Source organism: Lepidochelys kempii, chromosome 27 (genome assembly GCF_965140265.1).
Source record: "Lepidochelys kempii isolate rLepKem1 chromosome 27, rLepKem1.hap2, whole genome shotgun sequence".
Lineage (NCBI taxonomy): Eukaryota > Metazoa > Chordata > Testudines > Cheloniidae > Lepidochelys > Lepidochelys kempii.
In genome coordinates, this window is record NC_133282.1 from 11,440,093 (window position 1) to 11,454,997 (window position 14,905).

A 14,905-nucleotide genomic window follows, 5' to 3' on the forward strand; every position below is an offset into this window, starting at 1 on the left:
AAATGCAGTAATGGGGCAGGGGGAGAACCAGAACAATTGATAACATATTTTATACTAGGAATAGCCCAGGAAGAAATACAATCAGTAACACCCCTTGTGTGCTCTAATGGAATATTATCCCTACATCCACCACTCACTTCACAAAGACTTAATTTGGATAAGATGCTATCTGCTTCTTTTCTGCGGCATTTAATTGTCTAGTATGGGTCTGTGATGTGAGTGAACTAAAACCATACTATGCAACCTGGATATCCCACCTTATATCTACATTCTAAAGGAGTGCAAACACTAACAGGTCATTCTCAACATTTTAACACACACTCGCTCACTACAATCTTATTGCATAGAAAAATGCTCTGAAGCATCTTGGGTGATTAACAGTTCAATATGAATAGTAAAAACACAGGCAGTAGAAGGTAAAGAAAAAAATAAGGTTTTCAACTGATGCTTAATTACATGGGGTATCAGTGAGTTGGAGAAATGCAGGCTGCAGGCGCTGCACAGAAGCTGTGAGACCAGCAGCGGGACTGGGTGGAGGGGTAGAGAAGAGATCAGTGCTAGTTGACAGGTTTCAGAGTAACAGCCGTGTTAGTCTGTATTCGCAAAAAGAAAAGGAGTACTTGGGGCACCTTAGAGACTAACCAATTTATATGAGCATAAGCTTTCGTGAGCTACAGCTCACTTCATCCGATGCATCTGATGAAGTGAGCTGTAGCTCACGAAAGCTTATGCTCAAATAAGTTGGTTAGTCTCTAAGGTGCCACAAGGACTCCTTTTCTTTAGTGCTAGTTGAGAGGTGGAAGCTGAGGTAGGATAACAGTGGCAAAGTCACTGAGCTAGACTGGAACTGGGTCAAATTATCAATGGAATAAATGAGTAAGGAGGGGCATCAAAGAACGGAGACAATGGGATTACACTTTAGGGTATGCATGCATAACTAATAATTTAGTTCAATAAGAATCAGAAACTGTATTTCCTCCTTTATTATTTTTAGTAACAAGAAGGCCTTCACACACTTAAGGTTGAAGGGCAGAGCCAATAAGAATGTTATGTTTACAATATGTCCATACTGATCTAACATTAAGCGTGCCCTATCTTCACAACTGGTTCTTCCTTTGAGACTCAGCTATTTAGGTGATCAGGCAATTGAAGATAGTATCCTTGGCTTGCATGGTGTCTATTTTATAGATCCTGACTAGCAGAATTACTACAAAGCAGGACCACAGAGTAATTCACGTGGAAAGGTAACGCACCAGAAGCTCAGCCAATAAAACTGCCATTCACTAAATAAAGGAACCGCTGCTTTACTCTTTGATTGCAGGACCCATGCTCCCAGGTGCAGATTACCCTCACCTTTCCCTGCAATCAATGCAAGACGAGAACACAGCACCTTACAGGATCAGACCCTTAAGAGTTAGATTAAAAGGTCTGATTAACTGAAGTTTGACAAGACAGACACAAGGAGCAATTCAGGTTAAGGCAGCATACCCCAAACACCCATGAAATAGTTATTTAACTACAATTGATAAATATCATAATAGGAGATCCCGAGACCTGTTGTGCAGGTGTGTGGGAGGATGGTAAATGTCTTAGGAGAAAGAAGCATTCCGTAACTACACACCCATATTAAACAAAAGGCACACCCATATTAATCAACAACTTTAAAATGTCCTAAAGCTTTTTAGGATTTTTTTTTGTACACACTAATTTCTACTCGGCAACCTGCTGGTTCCTTAAGGCAAGTTTCACTGTATACTGTCCCCTCAGACATAAAACTTCACCTTTGTTAAGATGGTGTTAACGTTGTAACTAGAGATACCAAAGGGAAGACATCTTAAAATAATGCAATTTTTAAAAATGAAACTCCAGAAAACATGCAATTCAAAGTTAAGTGTCCCTAAACACTGGACAATCTAGAAATGTGGTCAGTTCAATAACCTCAACCCTCTTAGCCCCATCTCCCAGGGCACCTTCCTTCGTAATACAGACATGTGTGTGAAGTCTAGCTGACGTATTAAATATTTCAGTGATTCACCCACGAATCCTGTTACCTGGAGACACCTTAGGCTATGCACATTTTGAGACTCCCACCTGAAGATGTCTGAAGTCACATGTGCTGTTCACACAGAAGGTATTAGGGGGCTTCTTAACTTTGAAAAGAAACTTGACAAATGAGGTTTTAGACCAAACTGCTTTCCTTTTTTATTATTTATTATTATTATTATTAAATAAAAACTGGCCATTTTAATGTTGACCTTACCAAAAAAAACCCCACAAACAAAACAAAAAAACCACTGACAATGGGTTTGTATTTACAAGAACAAAAATTTTCAGCTAAAATTTTGTGCATGCAATTCATTCAGCACGTGAATTAGCTGCAGTTGGTACAATGAAAATTATATCCCCCAGAGCTTCTGTCTCTTCTTTTGAATGCAAGTGTTTACTAAAGCAATAGCGAATATGGTCAGAGTGAATTTAGAACTTCCCTGTGCTTGTATATTCAAGCCAGACCCTCAATATTACTTAGATGCACATATTTTAAATGTGAGACAAGGTGGGTGAGGAAATTTATTTGATCAACTTCTGTTGGTGAAAGACAAGATTTTTAATTCCACAGAGTTCTTCTTCGGGTAGCTATTTAAAATAGCTATATATAAACACTGCAATCAGGCTCTTTGAGGATTTTTAGCCCTGTAAGCACTAAATTCAGCTCTGCTGTCATGCATTTTATATGTATGAAAGAGCAGCCTGCTTTAGAGTCTTATTTCCAGCTTTAAAATCCTGTTTTCCCCACCTCTCAGGTTACAAAGGATCCATTCATGCTGTGTGTATAGGATCACAGATTCTTCCTAGTATCAGTAAGCAATGGCCGAAATAAACTGGTTCTTTGAGGCTTCAGAAAGGGTTCCTCTATTGGTTATACCACAGCAGCATAGATGCAGACTGTTTAATTCTCAGTGTCAGAAAGTGCTTGGACCATAGCCATGGAGTTTTGTTTCCTGACATAAGAAACAAGGGGTAAATTTAGTGCTGGTGAAAGATGCCAGGTTCTATCCTCAGAACAGACATGGGATGAGCAGCAGTCCCCAGACTCTGGGGTGCTTTACACAGGTTATCGTGCTTTACACAGGTTATCGAAGGACCAATTCTACGGGATGAAGAGAGTGAGTTCTTGGCCTCTCTGCTGAGACGGCCGATAACGGGATCATTCAGAACCAACTGTGACAGCAGTTTTTATGATGAAGATGCCTGCAAACTAGGAATGGAGTGAGATACACCAAATGGCACTGAACAGCCATCAGACAATATGGCTACAGTTTCATCTAGGCAGGGTACACATATGGCTTTTACCTGCTAATGAGGATTGCCCAATACTAATCTACTTCAAACCACTCTGCCACCATCATCAGGGAAGCCCTTTTGTTCAGAACTGCAAGTGATCATGTCACTAGATCATCATGCAGGATTCTCTTGCGTAGCTGAGTGTGAAAAAAGTAGAAGAGGGTATGCAGGGAAAAGTGTGCAAGATCCGTGTAATTTAATACACGTTTTGAGATGCTTATTATTGAAGCTACTTCTATACAATCTAAAGTAGCTAAGGAGCACAATAAATCACCAGGATATTCAGACAGTGGGTGAAATCATGTTCCAAAAAAAACTTTAAAAGAGGACAAAAAACTACAGTACTTGGAGCTAAATTCTGCCCTTGGAAGCAATGAAATCAGTTGGAACGGTAAATGCACATCCAAAGGTGGAATTTGGCCATGAGTGAATCCCAGCCCTGAGCTCACTTGCATCAAAAACGACCACCACCTTCAGCATGCGATTTACAGTTCTCTCATTATAAAACCACAAAACCTGTGTTTTAAGAGTCAGGGTCAGACTCTTAAATCCACAAAAGAAATTCAGAGCAAGAGCACAAAAGTCTAGACCAGCACGAATACTCTTAACTCATCCGGTCATGCCCACAATCCAGAGCCTGAAGGTAACAAAATACTTAGCACGGATATGGTGCTTTTTATCTACAGATCTCAGTGTTTTACAAAGATTGATCAACATTATTGAAGGAACATTCTCCACCTAATTTTTATGCATTTTTAAAAATTTATGTTCCCAATAGAGCATCAGTTAAAGAATATACTCTGAAATATTTAAATAATTCCTTTTTAAAAGATAAAAAAAAAAAGGTTTTTTTTGCTGCTCTACTGATGTACACAAGGTCTTTTCAGCAAAGGGATAACTTTATAAAGGGGGGGAAGAAGTGATATGGACTATTCACAGAGGGCTATCATGCACAATATAAATGGAGATACATAGAAATATTAGTTTTGCTCTAATCTGAGCTGTATTAATCTCTGGCTACTTGTGACACTTAAAGACAGACAGAAGTATGATTTTTAAATTGAGGGTGCTCTTTTAACTGTAATGTCCAGATGCACGATCATGAGGGTTCATGATACAGAAACCACAGCAGGAACCTGTGTCCTTTTAAACCCATCTCACATTATATTTCACCTGTCACCATTTAGCTTCCAAAACATACACGTACAAAGGACACACTCACTTTGCGATATGCAACTCAGGCCAGGAACATCCTGTTGTCAAGAAACCCAAGCCAAGCAAATTCACAGCCTAGACAAGCATAATTTTGCTACTCACCGCCTTGCAGGCAAGTTGCTGATCTGCACTCCAAAAACTCCTGGCTGCATTTGTACTTAACCCAGATTCCCTTATTCTGGTAGCTGTAGACCCCTACACAAAACCCCTCAGTGCTAGGAACGTCACACCCTGCCGCCCCAGAACAGACTGAGCCCTTCCACAGAAGTTCCTACTGTCTGTTGGACAAGAATTGATTCAAATGGGGATGGCAGGAGAAGGGATGTATTTTTACATATTCTTTAGGACAGCAAGACAGATAAAGCTAAGTGAGCTTTAAATTCTCTTCCCTTTCCTCCTCTGCACCAGAGGCTCCCATCCCTGACGCACCTTCTCTCAGACTTTACCCAGCGCCCTGTTTAACCCTTTCTCCCCACCCATCTCCTCCTGGGAAGGCAGCTGCCCATGGCTGCTGCAGTTCAATCCCGTGCCTCTCTCCAGCCCCCTGCTTCCCGGTAGCCACAGAACATTCCAGAACCTTCAGAGCCCATCTGCCCCAGAACCTTCCTGTCCCCAACATCTCGCCCCGCCTGTCAGAGGGTCGCCCAAAGCATCTTTCCTCACTCTCTGAATAGGAAAGAGGGAGAGACTCACTTCACATGTAATTAGTTGGCTGGAGGACAAAAGTGAGAGCTGGCCTCCTGCCTGAGTGTACAGAGAAGTGACAGCGACTAGAGAAGGCCATAGGTTTGCTTGCCCTGTCCATTACTTTGCTGGTTTCTTCTACTTTGACTTTACCAGCTGCACTCCACATTGCACTTCAGGAGCAGTGTGCATGGCTAATTATGTGTGCCCCACAGAAGACAGGACTGTTACACAGTGATATTTCGAAAGAAATCTGTAATAGAAAAACCTCCCCACTACCTCAGGCCAAATGTGTCAGTGAACCAGCGTGCTCAGGATCTTTTAAGTCTGGATTGACTAAAATCAGAGACACAGCTTTTCTTCCATACAACTACTTCAGTGTTTAACAAGCCCAACTCATTCTAGCTGACAAACACATCCTTTTCAAATACAGAAGACCAAGATTCAATTAACCTTAAAAAGAGAAAAGGAGGACTTGTGGCACCTTAGAGACTAACCAATTTATTTGAGCATAAGCTTTCGTGAGCTACAGCTCACTTCATCAGATGCATTCAGTGGAAAATACAGTGGGGAGACTGAATGCATCCGATGAAGTGAGCTGTAGCTCACGAAAGCTTATGCTCAAATAAATGGGTTAGTCTGTAAGGTGCCGCAAGTCCTCCTTTTCTTTTTGCGAATACAGCCTAACACAGCTGCTACTCTGAAACCTTAAAAAGAGAGTTTCCCAGACTGATATCAAAGAGCGTATGTAGTTGAACTACACTGCATGAAAGACCCAACAATTTACATTTTATGGAACCTTCACCCCAACAAATCTCAGAGTAATTTACAAATAGATACTGTGTACGAACCACATTTTCCAGAGGGTCACATTAGCTACCACTGACATGCACAGGAAACAGCATCAGCTGTTTAACAGGACATAACACTACACAACTATTTGGGACAGGAAGTGAAGAAGAATCCCAGTGAGAAATGAGGGCAGGTGGAATATTGTTTTGGAACAAAGCCAGGGCTCTTCTCTTACAAAAAGAGAGATGGGATCTTTTAACAATTCCAAGTAGTCAGGACCTCTACTTTTAAATCTCATCCAAACGATATAGAGCACGCAGGGCAGATACACACTTTACACTTGTTAAAGACAACTCAACTTTGGCGGGAGAAGGGATGCCATTTAAAAGGAACCCTGTCCGATAAAGTTTTAAAAATATATATATTTTATTTCTCTACCTGGCGTGACAGCTGCCACCATCAAATTTTCAAGCAGAAATCATTTTAAAAAGCCTAAAATTTACTTTTCCCTATTTATGCTATTGATTTGCTCTTTGCATTTCACTCACATTGGATAATGAAAACTGAAGTCAGTTTCTCTGCTGCATATTGCCAGTTTCATTCTCATGAAGGAGTACAGCACATTTGTCTGAGTTTCAAACACACTAGGAAAATGTGCAATGATCGGAGAACAGCTATCACCTCACGGATATTTAAGAAAGGGGCAAACAAAGTGATCCGGGCAATTACAGACCTATTAGTCTGAGCTCAGTAGTACACAAGGTTTTAGAGCAAATTGTGAAGGAAAGAAAAGTTAAAAGTTTCAGAGAAGTTAATCCTAAAGGGGATGTAGTCCAACATGGACTTACCAAAGGTAGATCATGCCAGACTAACCTTCTTTCTTCTTTGAGAAAATAACTGATATTTTTAGGTAAGGGAAGTGCAGCAAATCTAATATATTCATACTTCAACAAATTGGTCACAATACCATATGGGGAATTATTTGTTAAATTAGGGAAGATGGGAATCAGTATGCGAATACAGACTAACACGGCTGCTACTCTGAAAAGTAACAGCGTTGTGAGTGGATAAGGAATTGGCTAAAGGGGAGAAGGCAACAGGTTGTGCTGAAAGGTGAATTCTCAGCCTGGAGAGAGGTTACTGGCAGAGTTCCTCAACAACTGGTCTTGAGACCAATCTTCGTCTTATTCAATATTTTTATTAATGACCATGGCACAAAAAGTAGGAGTGCGCTAATAATCTGCTGATGATTCACGGTGGGAGGCATCATCAGTACAGAGGAAGATCAGATTGTTACACAGGAAGATCTGAGTGACTTTGATGACTGGAGTGACAGAAATGGAATGAAATTCAATAGTAGAGAGTGTAAGGTCAGACACTTAGGATCTAAAGAACTTCTGTTACAAGCTGGGGGCTCACCAGCTGGAAGCAACAGAGAAGGGGAGAGACCTGGGCATGTGGGTTGAACACACAATGACTGTGAGCCACCAATGTGATATGGCTGTCAAAAAGGTCAGTGTGATCCTGGGATGTGTCAGGCAAGGCATTTCCAGTGGAGATAGGGAAGTATTAATGCCACTGAACAAGGCATTGGTAAGACCTCACTTGGAACACTGTACAATTCTGGTCACCCATGTTCAAGAAAGATTAATTTAAACCAGCGCAGGTGCTGAGAAGAGCTATAGGATGATCAGGGGAATGGAGGGCCTGTTGTACGAGAGGAGAAGGGAAGAGCTTGGCTTGTTTAGTCTTGCAAAAGGGCAGCAATAGAGGATGTGATCGCTCTCATTAAGGAAGTAAATACCAGGAAGGGTGAAGAGCTATTGAAGCTAAAGGATAAGGGTGGCACAAGAACAAATGGACATAAATTGGCCATGAACAATCTCAGACTGGAAGTTAGAAGAAGGTTCTAACCATCCGAGGGGTGAGGTTCTGGAACAGGTTCCCACTCCGAGCGGTGGGGGGCAAACAACTTAATTAGTTTTGGAGAGAGAGAGAGAACGAACTTGATGAGTTTATGAGCGCAACTGTATGACAGGGTTACTTGTGATGGTGGGAGGCACGGCTCAACAGCAGGGGCTCACTTCTGGTATAGATCTTGTGTACGTAAAGCTCATGTGTCAGGGTTTCAGCCAGCCACCAGCAAGGCTCACAAAGGGATTTACACACACACACACACCCCACACGTATTCTGGGAGGGATTTTTTTTTTTTTTAAATCTCTTCTGATGCATCAGGGATGGCCACAACTGGACTGGAGATGGGACACTGGGCAGGGTGGGCCAAGGCTCTGAGGTGGCACCAGGCATCAGGCTGATTCTTGCTTACATGCTCAAGGTCTGGCTGATTGACATATTTGATGTCAAGAAGGAATTTTTCCCCAGGTCCAGATCGGTAACGACCTTGGGGTTTTTTCACCTTCCTTTGCAGCATTCACGTGCAGGTCACTTGCCAAGATTATCTGGGTATATCTCACTTAATTATGTCCCTGTCACTATAGGGCCCTAGGGCACTGGTGCACCTTGGTCCCTCCTACTCTCTGCCTGTGGCACATTGTGATGGGATCCCTGGGTTGCAACCTGGGACTGTGGGACCACTGTGCCTGCTTAACTCACTAATCTGTGTAGTCTCTCACAACGGCTTACTGGTGACAAGCAGCAACCGCCCCCAGGTGCCAGTTTCCACTCAGTACAACTGCATGTTGAGGCCCACACCCAGCTAGATTGCATGAATGCTCCCAGAGCCATTAACGAATCACACAGAGAAAGGCACTGGTTTATCCTCACAGCCTTGTGCCTCAGGAATATCTCGTCTTGCACTGCTCAAGACCCTTTCTTGAGCAATGCAAGTTTATTAATTGGTTCACCACTTCATCAATGGAAAGTGTAACCAGAGCAGATTTACCAAGCACTTCAGTCAAACTCGCTGGTAAGGATAAACATTAGAATAAAAGTTTATTGATTACAAAAGATGGATTTTAAGTGATTGTAAGTGCTAGGCAAAAGTTAGGGTAGTTACCAAAATAAAATAAAAGATAAGCATGCAGTCTAAATTCTCAACCTTATTACACTAAGCAATATCTAGACTAAGCAGTTTCTCTCACCCCACTGGTTACTTCAGGTTGGGTACAGTCTTTCATGAGGCTCTCCCTATTAGCCTGAAGACCAGTCTCTTCAGCTCCAGCATTCTTGTTGTCTTCAGCGTAGGTGGGGGAAGAGACAGGATCAAGCATGGGGCCATTGTGTGCTCCAAGCACATGGAATAAGGGTGTAAAACAGAACATAAATCCAGGCATGTCTGGTGAGCATTGCTGAGTCCCCAGGCAAGGGTGAGCAATTCCCCTGGTGTGGCCTCATGCCGGTGAGTCATTGAATTGCAACTCGCTGGCTGGACAATGGCTGTTGATGGTTGTTTGACACCTGCCTGGGCATTGGTTGTTTGTTGTTGACTCTGGGGATCTAATATCTGGGCGATTCCCCAACTCACAGCATATTTTAGGGACAACCATACAACACAATCTCATAACTTTATATGCACTAATGATGTACATATTTAGATAGAACAATGGCTTTCAGAAGATCATAACCTTTCCCATGATACCTTACATGGCATGCTTTAGATGAACTATAACAATTATATATAAATGATGAATATGGGGGTTACAGAGTGCTCCCCCAAGGTATAGACTGTCACGCGCATACTAGCCTAGTCTCCTGTGGGTCTCATTTCCATTGCTGGGTTTACTGTATGGCTGCTGGGTGGGGTGTGGCCTGTGATACACAGGTGGTCAGATTAGAAGGTCTGGTGGTCCCTTCCAGCCTTAAACTCGACATCTTTTTTAAAAATTAAATGAAAAAAGACAAACATTTCTGTTTATCATTTTTTGTAAGCTACTTTTAGCCTAAACACTTGCAACTGCGGGCACTGGGGGAGGAAGTCAGCCTCCATGGCCACTGAAGTTACCATTGAAGAGATCATTTAGCACCAACTACACGGGGGGGGGGGGGGGGGCTCCTTTAGCTTTGCTGTAAGTCCCACAGCCACCACATCTACTTATGCTTCCTCCGCATTCTTTAAATACTCTGCATCAGAAACTGAAGCAAGACAGCATCACGGATACTAGTCTTCATTCTTAACGGTCATGTCAGACTGTTGGGAAAAAGATCGGTGGATTGAGTGCCGATGCACATGCAGGTCTCGTTTTAGAGAGTGCACTGCAGAGAAAATACATTAAAGTTGTAAATGTAGTTTTAAATATTTTAAAATGTAAGGGACGTCTTTGGAATTGGACAGGGGACGTTGTGGAAACCGAGTCCCTCCCTCCCAATCAGATTATTTCGGGGGTAGAACTGTGGCAGGGAGCAATCTTGGATGAGCAGAGAGGAGAAAGAAAAGCAGCTCTCTGACTAGGAATTCAACTATGGAGCAGAGAAAGACACCTGGGAAGAATCTTACACTTTGAGGATGGGAAGGGATGGGGACGGGGTGGGGTTGGGAGTGGGGAGACCAATAAAATACGGCTCAGGAAAAGCAGACAGCACCACAAGGAAGTCCCTGGGGGACATGGTTAAGGGGCCAGAGGAAGCCAGAGAGGACTATTGGTAGGACTCAGGAAGGCTTAATTAAGCCCAAGCGAGGAAGTTTCTACCCAGCAATGACAGCAGGCTCTGCTCTGAAGTTCCAATCTACAGAAGAGAGCTCATATCACTGGGAGACCCAGCCTAGGATCAAGCTGGGGTGGAGGGAGAAAGAGAGAAGAGGTCATTTAACAAGCTTAAAAAGAAACATTTTCATGGGTTTGGGGGTTGGTTGTTTTGTTTTATGTTTTAATGACAACGGGTTGTTGAGATTTAAAACATTCCCTTGCAGGGTTTCAGCCTGAATGTTAGAACACTGCACAAAGTGAAATTGACTGTACATGATTAAATTGACCAGTGCGTTTCCATTGAGCTAAATGAAATGCAAATAGTTAAACAGAGGGGAATAAATTGGAGAGTTTTAAAATTATTCTTGTGTTAACAATCTTGGGTTTCATTAGTAACACAGGTAAGGAAGTTTGTTTTGTGGGATTAGCCCAATAATCTCCCTTTTTAGGATTCCGAAGGACCTCAAGATCTTTGAATGAAAAACATTTTTATATACCTGCAGACTTTTAACACATTCACTAGCCCATGTTTCAACACAGTAGTCCTGTGTTGAAACATGGGCTCGTGAATGTACTAAAACAGGTGACAAAAAATAAAATCTGTCAAAATACAAGAGCCATGGGAACCGAGATGGCACCTAGGTTTGTATTTTTATATTACAGTAGCAATTAGAGGTCCCATCCAAGATCAGGGCCCCGCTATGTACATACATAGACATACTGTAGCAAATTGACAGTGTCTGCCTCAACAACATTCATGAAAGTAAGCAGCACTTGCCCAAGGACTCTCTACCTTTACAAAAAGAAAAGGAGGACTTGTGGCACCTTAGAGACTAACAAATTTATTTGAGCATAAGCTTTCGTGAGCTACAGCTCGCTTCATCACGAAAGCTTTTGCTCAAATAAATTTGTTAGTCTCTAAGGTGCCACAAGTCCTCCTTTTCTTTTTGCGAATACAGACTAACACGGCTGCTACTATGAAATCTACCTTTACAGTACATTAGATAAAGATAAATCCAGCACAGAAGTCATGCAAAACCCTCAACAGTTATCTAATGGAAAAAACAGTGCCAGGTTTTGTCACAGCTACGACTAACAGCTCTTCAAAAAAATCTCTGAGGGTGGGCAGCCAAGCCCACTCAACGAACTAGTTTGTGAAAAGTATCAGGGGGTAGCCATGTTAGTCTGTATCCACAAAAACAACAAGGAGTCCGGTGGCACCTTAAAGACTAACCGGTTTTTACCCACAAAAGCTGATGCTCAAATAAATTTGTTCATCTTTAAGGTGCCACTGGACTCTTTGTTGTTTGTGAAACTAACCTTCAAATACATACATATATTCTGATCAAAGAGGTACAGAGTAATAATCTACAATGTTTCCAACCTGTGTTTAAATGGGAGCAGGGAGCGAAGAGAACAAGGAAATGCCCATTTGAAGAATACGGTTAGCACTCCCATCCACCCTCCCAAGACATTATTGTACCTCTTAGCCTCATGATCTAATTTTCAGCCATTAGTAAATGAAAGGAGATTTTGTTCTAAGATTTGGCCCTGGATGTTTCTTAGCAGCATTTCACCAGAGTAACGAAGAGGGGTGACCAACGCATACATACAGATGGGCGCACACAGACACAATCCTCCGTCAGACAACTCAGTAATACTTGCATGTCGCCGAAAAAGCCCAGCGGATCTGTTACGCTAGCGTTACCGTCAAGGAATACAGGCTTTCAGAAGAAAAGTGCAAAACAGTCCCATGATGATAGCAACCCACAACCCAGCTCAACAATATTGTAAATAGCAGCCCCTCCCCCACTCCTTTAATGGCACTTCTATCAGCACGCAGCAGACCACAATCCTGAAGGAAGCCCAGACTTCTAAGGGTAGATTTAATTACCACAGTTTAGCAATTTGCTCTCCTCTCGGATATGACAAAGTACCAAATGCATCTGAAGTAAGGGAAAGCCACCAAGTTAAACCAGAGCATAAAAACAGGGCTGCCAGTGGCCACAGGAGGACAGAGTCTTCCAAGACAGGTAGGAAGTATTCAAACATTTCCAAAAGCAGGACTGATGAGACCTGGATGAATGATAATATAAGGATCTGCCATTTGGTTTTGTAAACATGAAGCAAAGACTTGGGGAGGAGAGTGTCAAAGCAGGCAGGCAGGCGAGACAGAGAGCGACAACCACAAGCAGCTGGCCTGAGTCTGCTCCAAATTCACCTTAATGGGAACAAGGCTGGGCCTCTTGACCAGCTTCAGAAGAGCCTTCACTGCAGCTATTTATTTTATTCATTTCTAACCTGACAGCAATCCACACGATGAGATGAGCAAATCCGTGCCCACTCCCCTTCCCAAAAGCCACAGCTGAAGAGGAAGCCAGAGTATCACTTGTTCAAAAATAGTTTAAGAGTAAGAACTGCTGAACTTGCATTTTACACACTCAAACAGGGCACAGTATGGTTTGGTCAATACACCTCTGCCAGAAGGAGGGACGGAATACTGGGAGCAGAAGGTACCTTAGGAGATGGAGAATAGAGGTGGAAAACGAAGCCAACCTTTGTCACAGAGGTCGTGTACTGGGGTTGAATAGTGAGGTTGGTTATTTCTCTCTCTTCAGGGGATAATGAGAAGTGTGGGTTTAGTGCCAGAAGCATATGGGTAGACAGAAGAGAGGCTGAGAACAACCTCTTTTAAAATCTGCAAAGCCCAGTCCCAGGAAAAATACATCCACCCAACACAGTGCCATGCATGGACACCATTAATTCCCACCTCCCAGCAGCCAGTTCATAGAATCATAGAAGATCAGGGATGGAAGGGACCTCAAGAGGTCATCTAGTCCAACCCCCTGCTCAAAGCAGGACCAATCCCCAGCCAAATCATCCCAGCCAGGGCTTTGTCAAGCCTGACCTTAAAAACTTCTAAGGAAGGAGATTCCACCACCTCCCTAAGCTGCCCAGAGCTCCTGCACTGAGCTGTCAAGTCAGCCTTCAGCCACAGGAAGGTCACGGCAATTCACAGGTATAGCACCACAGCACAATTGCAGGCAACACCAAATTTCCCCTCCACTCCCACCTCATGCCCCATGTCAGCCTGGAAGGGGCATGGACCACACACATTTGCAGGAGACACAGGGTTCCGGCAGCCTTCAAAGGCCTCTTCTTTCCTTCTCTCCTCCAAGAGACAACTGGGGAGAGATGGAAAGACCCGGGGGGGTGGGGGGGGAGGGCACAGTGGAAGGGGAATGACAGAACTGAGAGGGCCCTTTCAGGAGAAGGGCTGGCAGGAGGCATTGAACACACCTTCCCAGCAGCTCCAAGGCAAAATTCCACACCATTACTACATATTTTCAACACGAGAATTTGAGGTTCGTGTTGGTAATTAGTCAAAAAGTTCAGGAAGTTTCATCGGCACCAATGGCTTTTCACATGGCTGTATTCATGCTTCGCTGTGCCACTAGAGTTCTCCCTGCATTACATGTTTAAATTCCCCAATGCAAAAGGATTTCTAAAAAAAAAAAAGTAAAATGATGAAGTGAAAAAACCTACTCTGGTCATTACTCCCCCATCTCCATTTCATGCTTTCATTTTTTAAACTATTCTTTGCTAACTCACAAACTTGGTCTATGACACTTGGGTTTTTTTTTTTAAATAATCCTAATAAGGACCAAGAGAGCTGATGCTACCAGAACTATTACTTTGACTGTAAGCTCTTTGGGGCAGGGATCCTTTTTTTATTGTGTGTTGGTTTAGCACCTAACACAACGCAGAGCCTGGTCCATAACTGGGGCTCCTAGGAGCTACCACAACACAAGTGACAACGACTACTGCACATTTAGGCAGCACCCACACTAACAAAACTGGGAACTTTAATTTCCCGGGGTGCTGCTCCAAGCCAGTAACAGTGGCAGTAGGACAGAAAGGATTCTAGCATTTTTACCACTCTCTCATCTAAACCACTTCTGATTGAGGTTAGAGGACCTAGTGGTATAAATGCTTGAGTCCTGCCTACACTACAGTCTCCACCTTTGCTACCAAGAGTGGTGTTGCCCCCATTGAGAAGTAGTACGGGTCCTGATTTTTCTAGTGTAATTAAGGTCTTGGACTGTCAACTCTCTGTGAGCAACCACCATGCCTTCTTATGCATTATGGGTTTTAACTTCAGATAGGACCTTATAATCCTTTTGTCTGACTTCCTGCATAATAAAGGCCATAGGTCAACACTCAGAAA

General features: G+C 42.9%; 1 protein-coding gene across 14 annotated transcripts in view; it reads right to left on the reverse strand.

Moving 5' to 3' along the window:
- Positions 1–14,905, reverse strand: part of MAPT (microtubule associated protein tau) — a 93,934-nt gene that overhangs the window by 74,920 nt on the left and 4,109 nt on the right. For 4 of the 14 annotated variants that reach the window (XM_073325497.1, XM_073325501.1, XM_073325498.1 and 1 more), the window contains exon 1: positions 12,161–12,280. The exons of 1 other annotated variant lie outside the window; for it this stretch is intronic. In XM_073325497.1, coding sequence (XP_073181598.1) covers positions 12,161–12,173 — 13 coding nt within the window. In that variant the 5' untranslated portion in view covers positions 12,174–12,280. 9 more of the 14 variants (XM_073325500.1, XM_073325486.1, XM_073325502.1 and 6 more) reach the window with 7 other exon arrangements.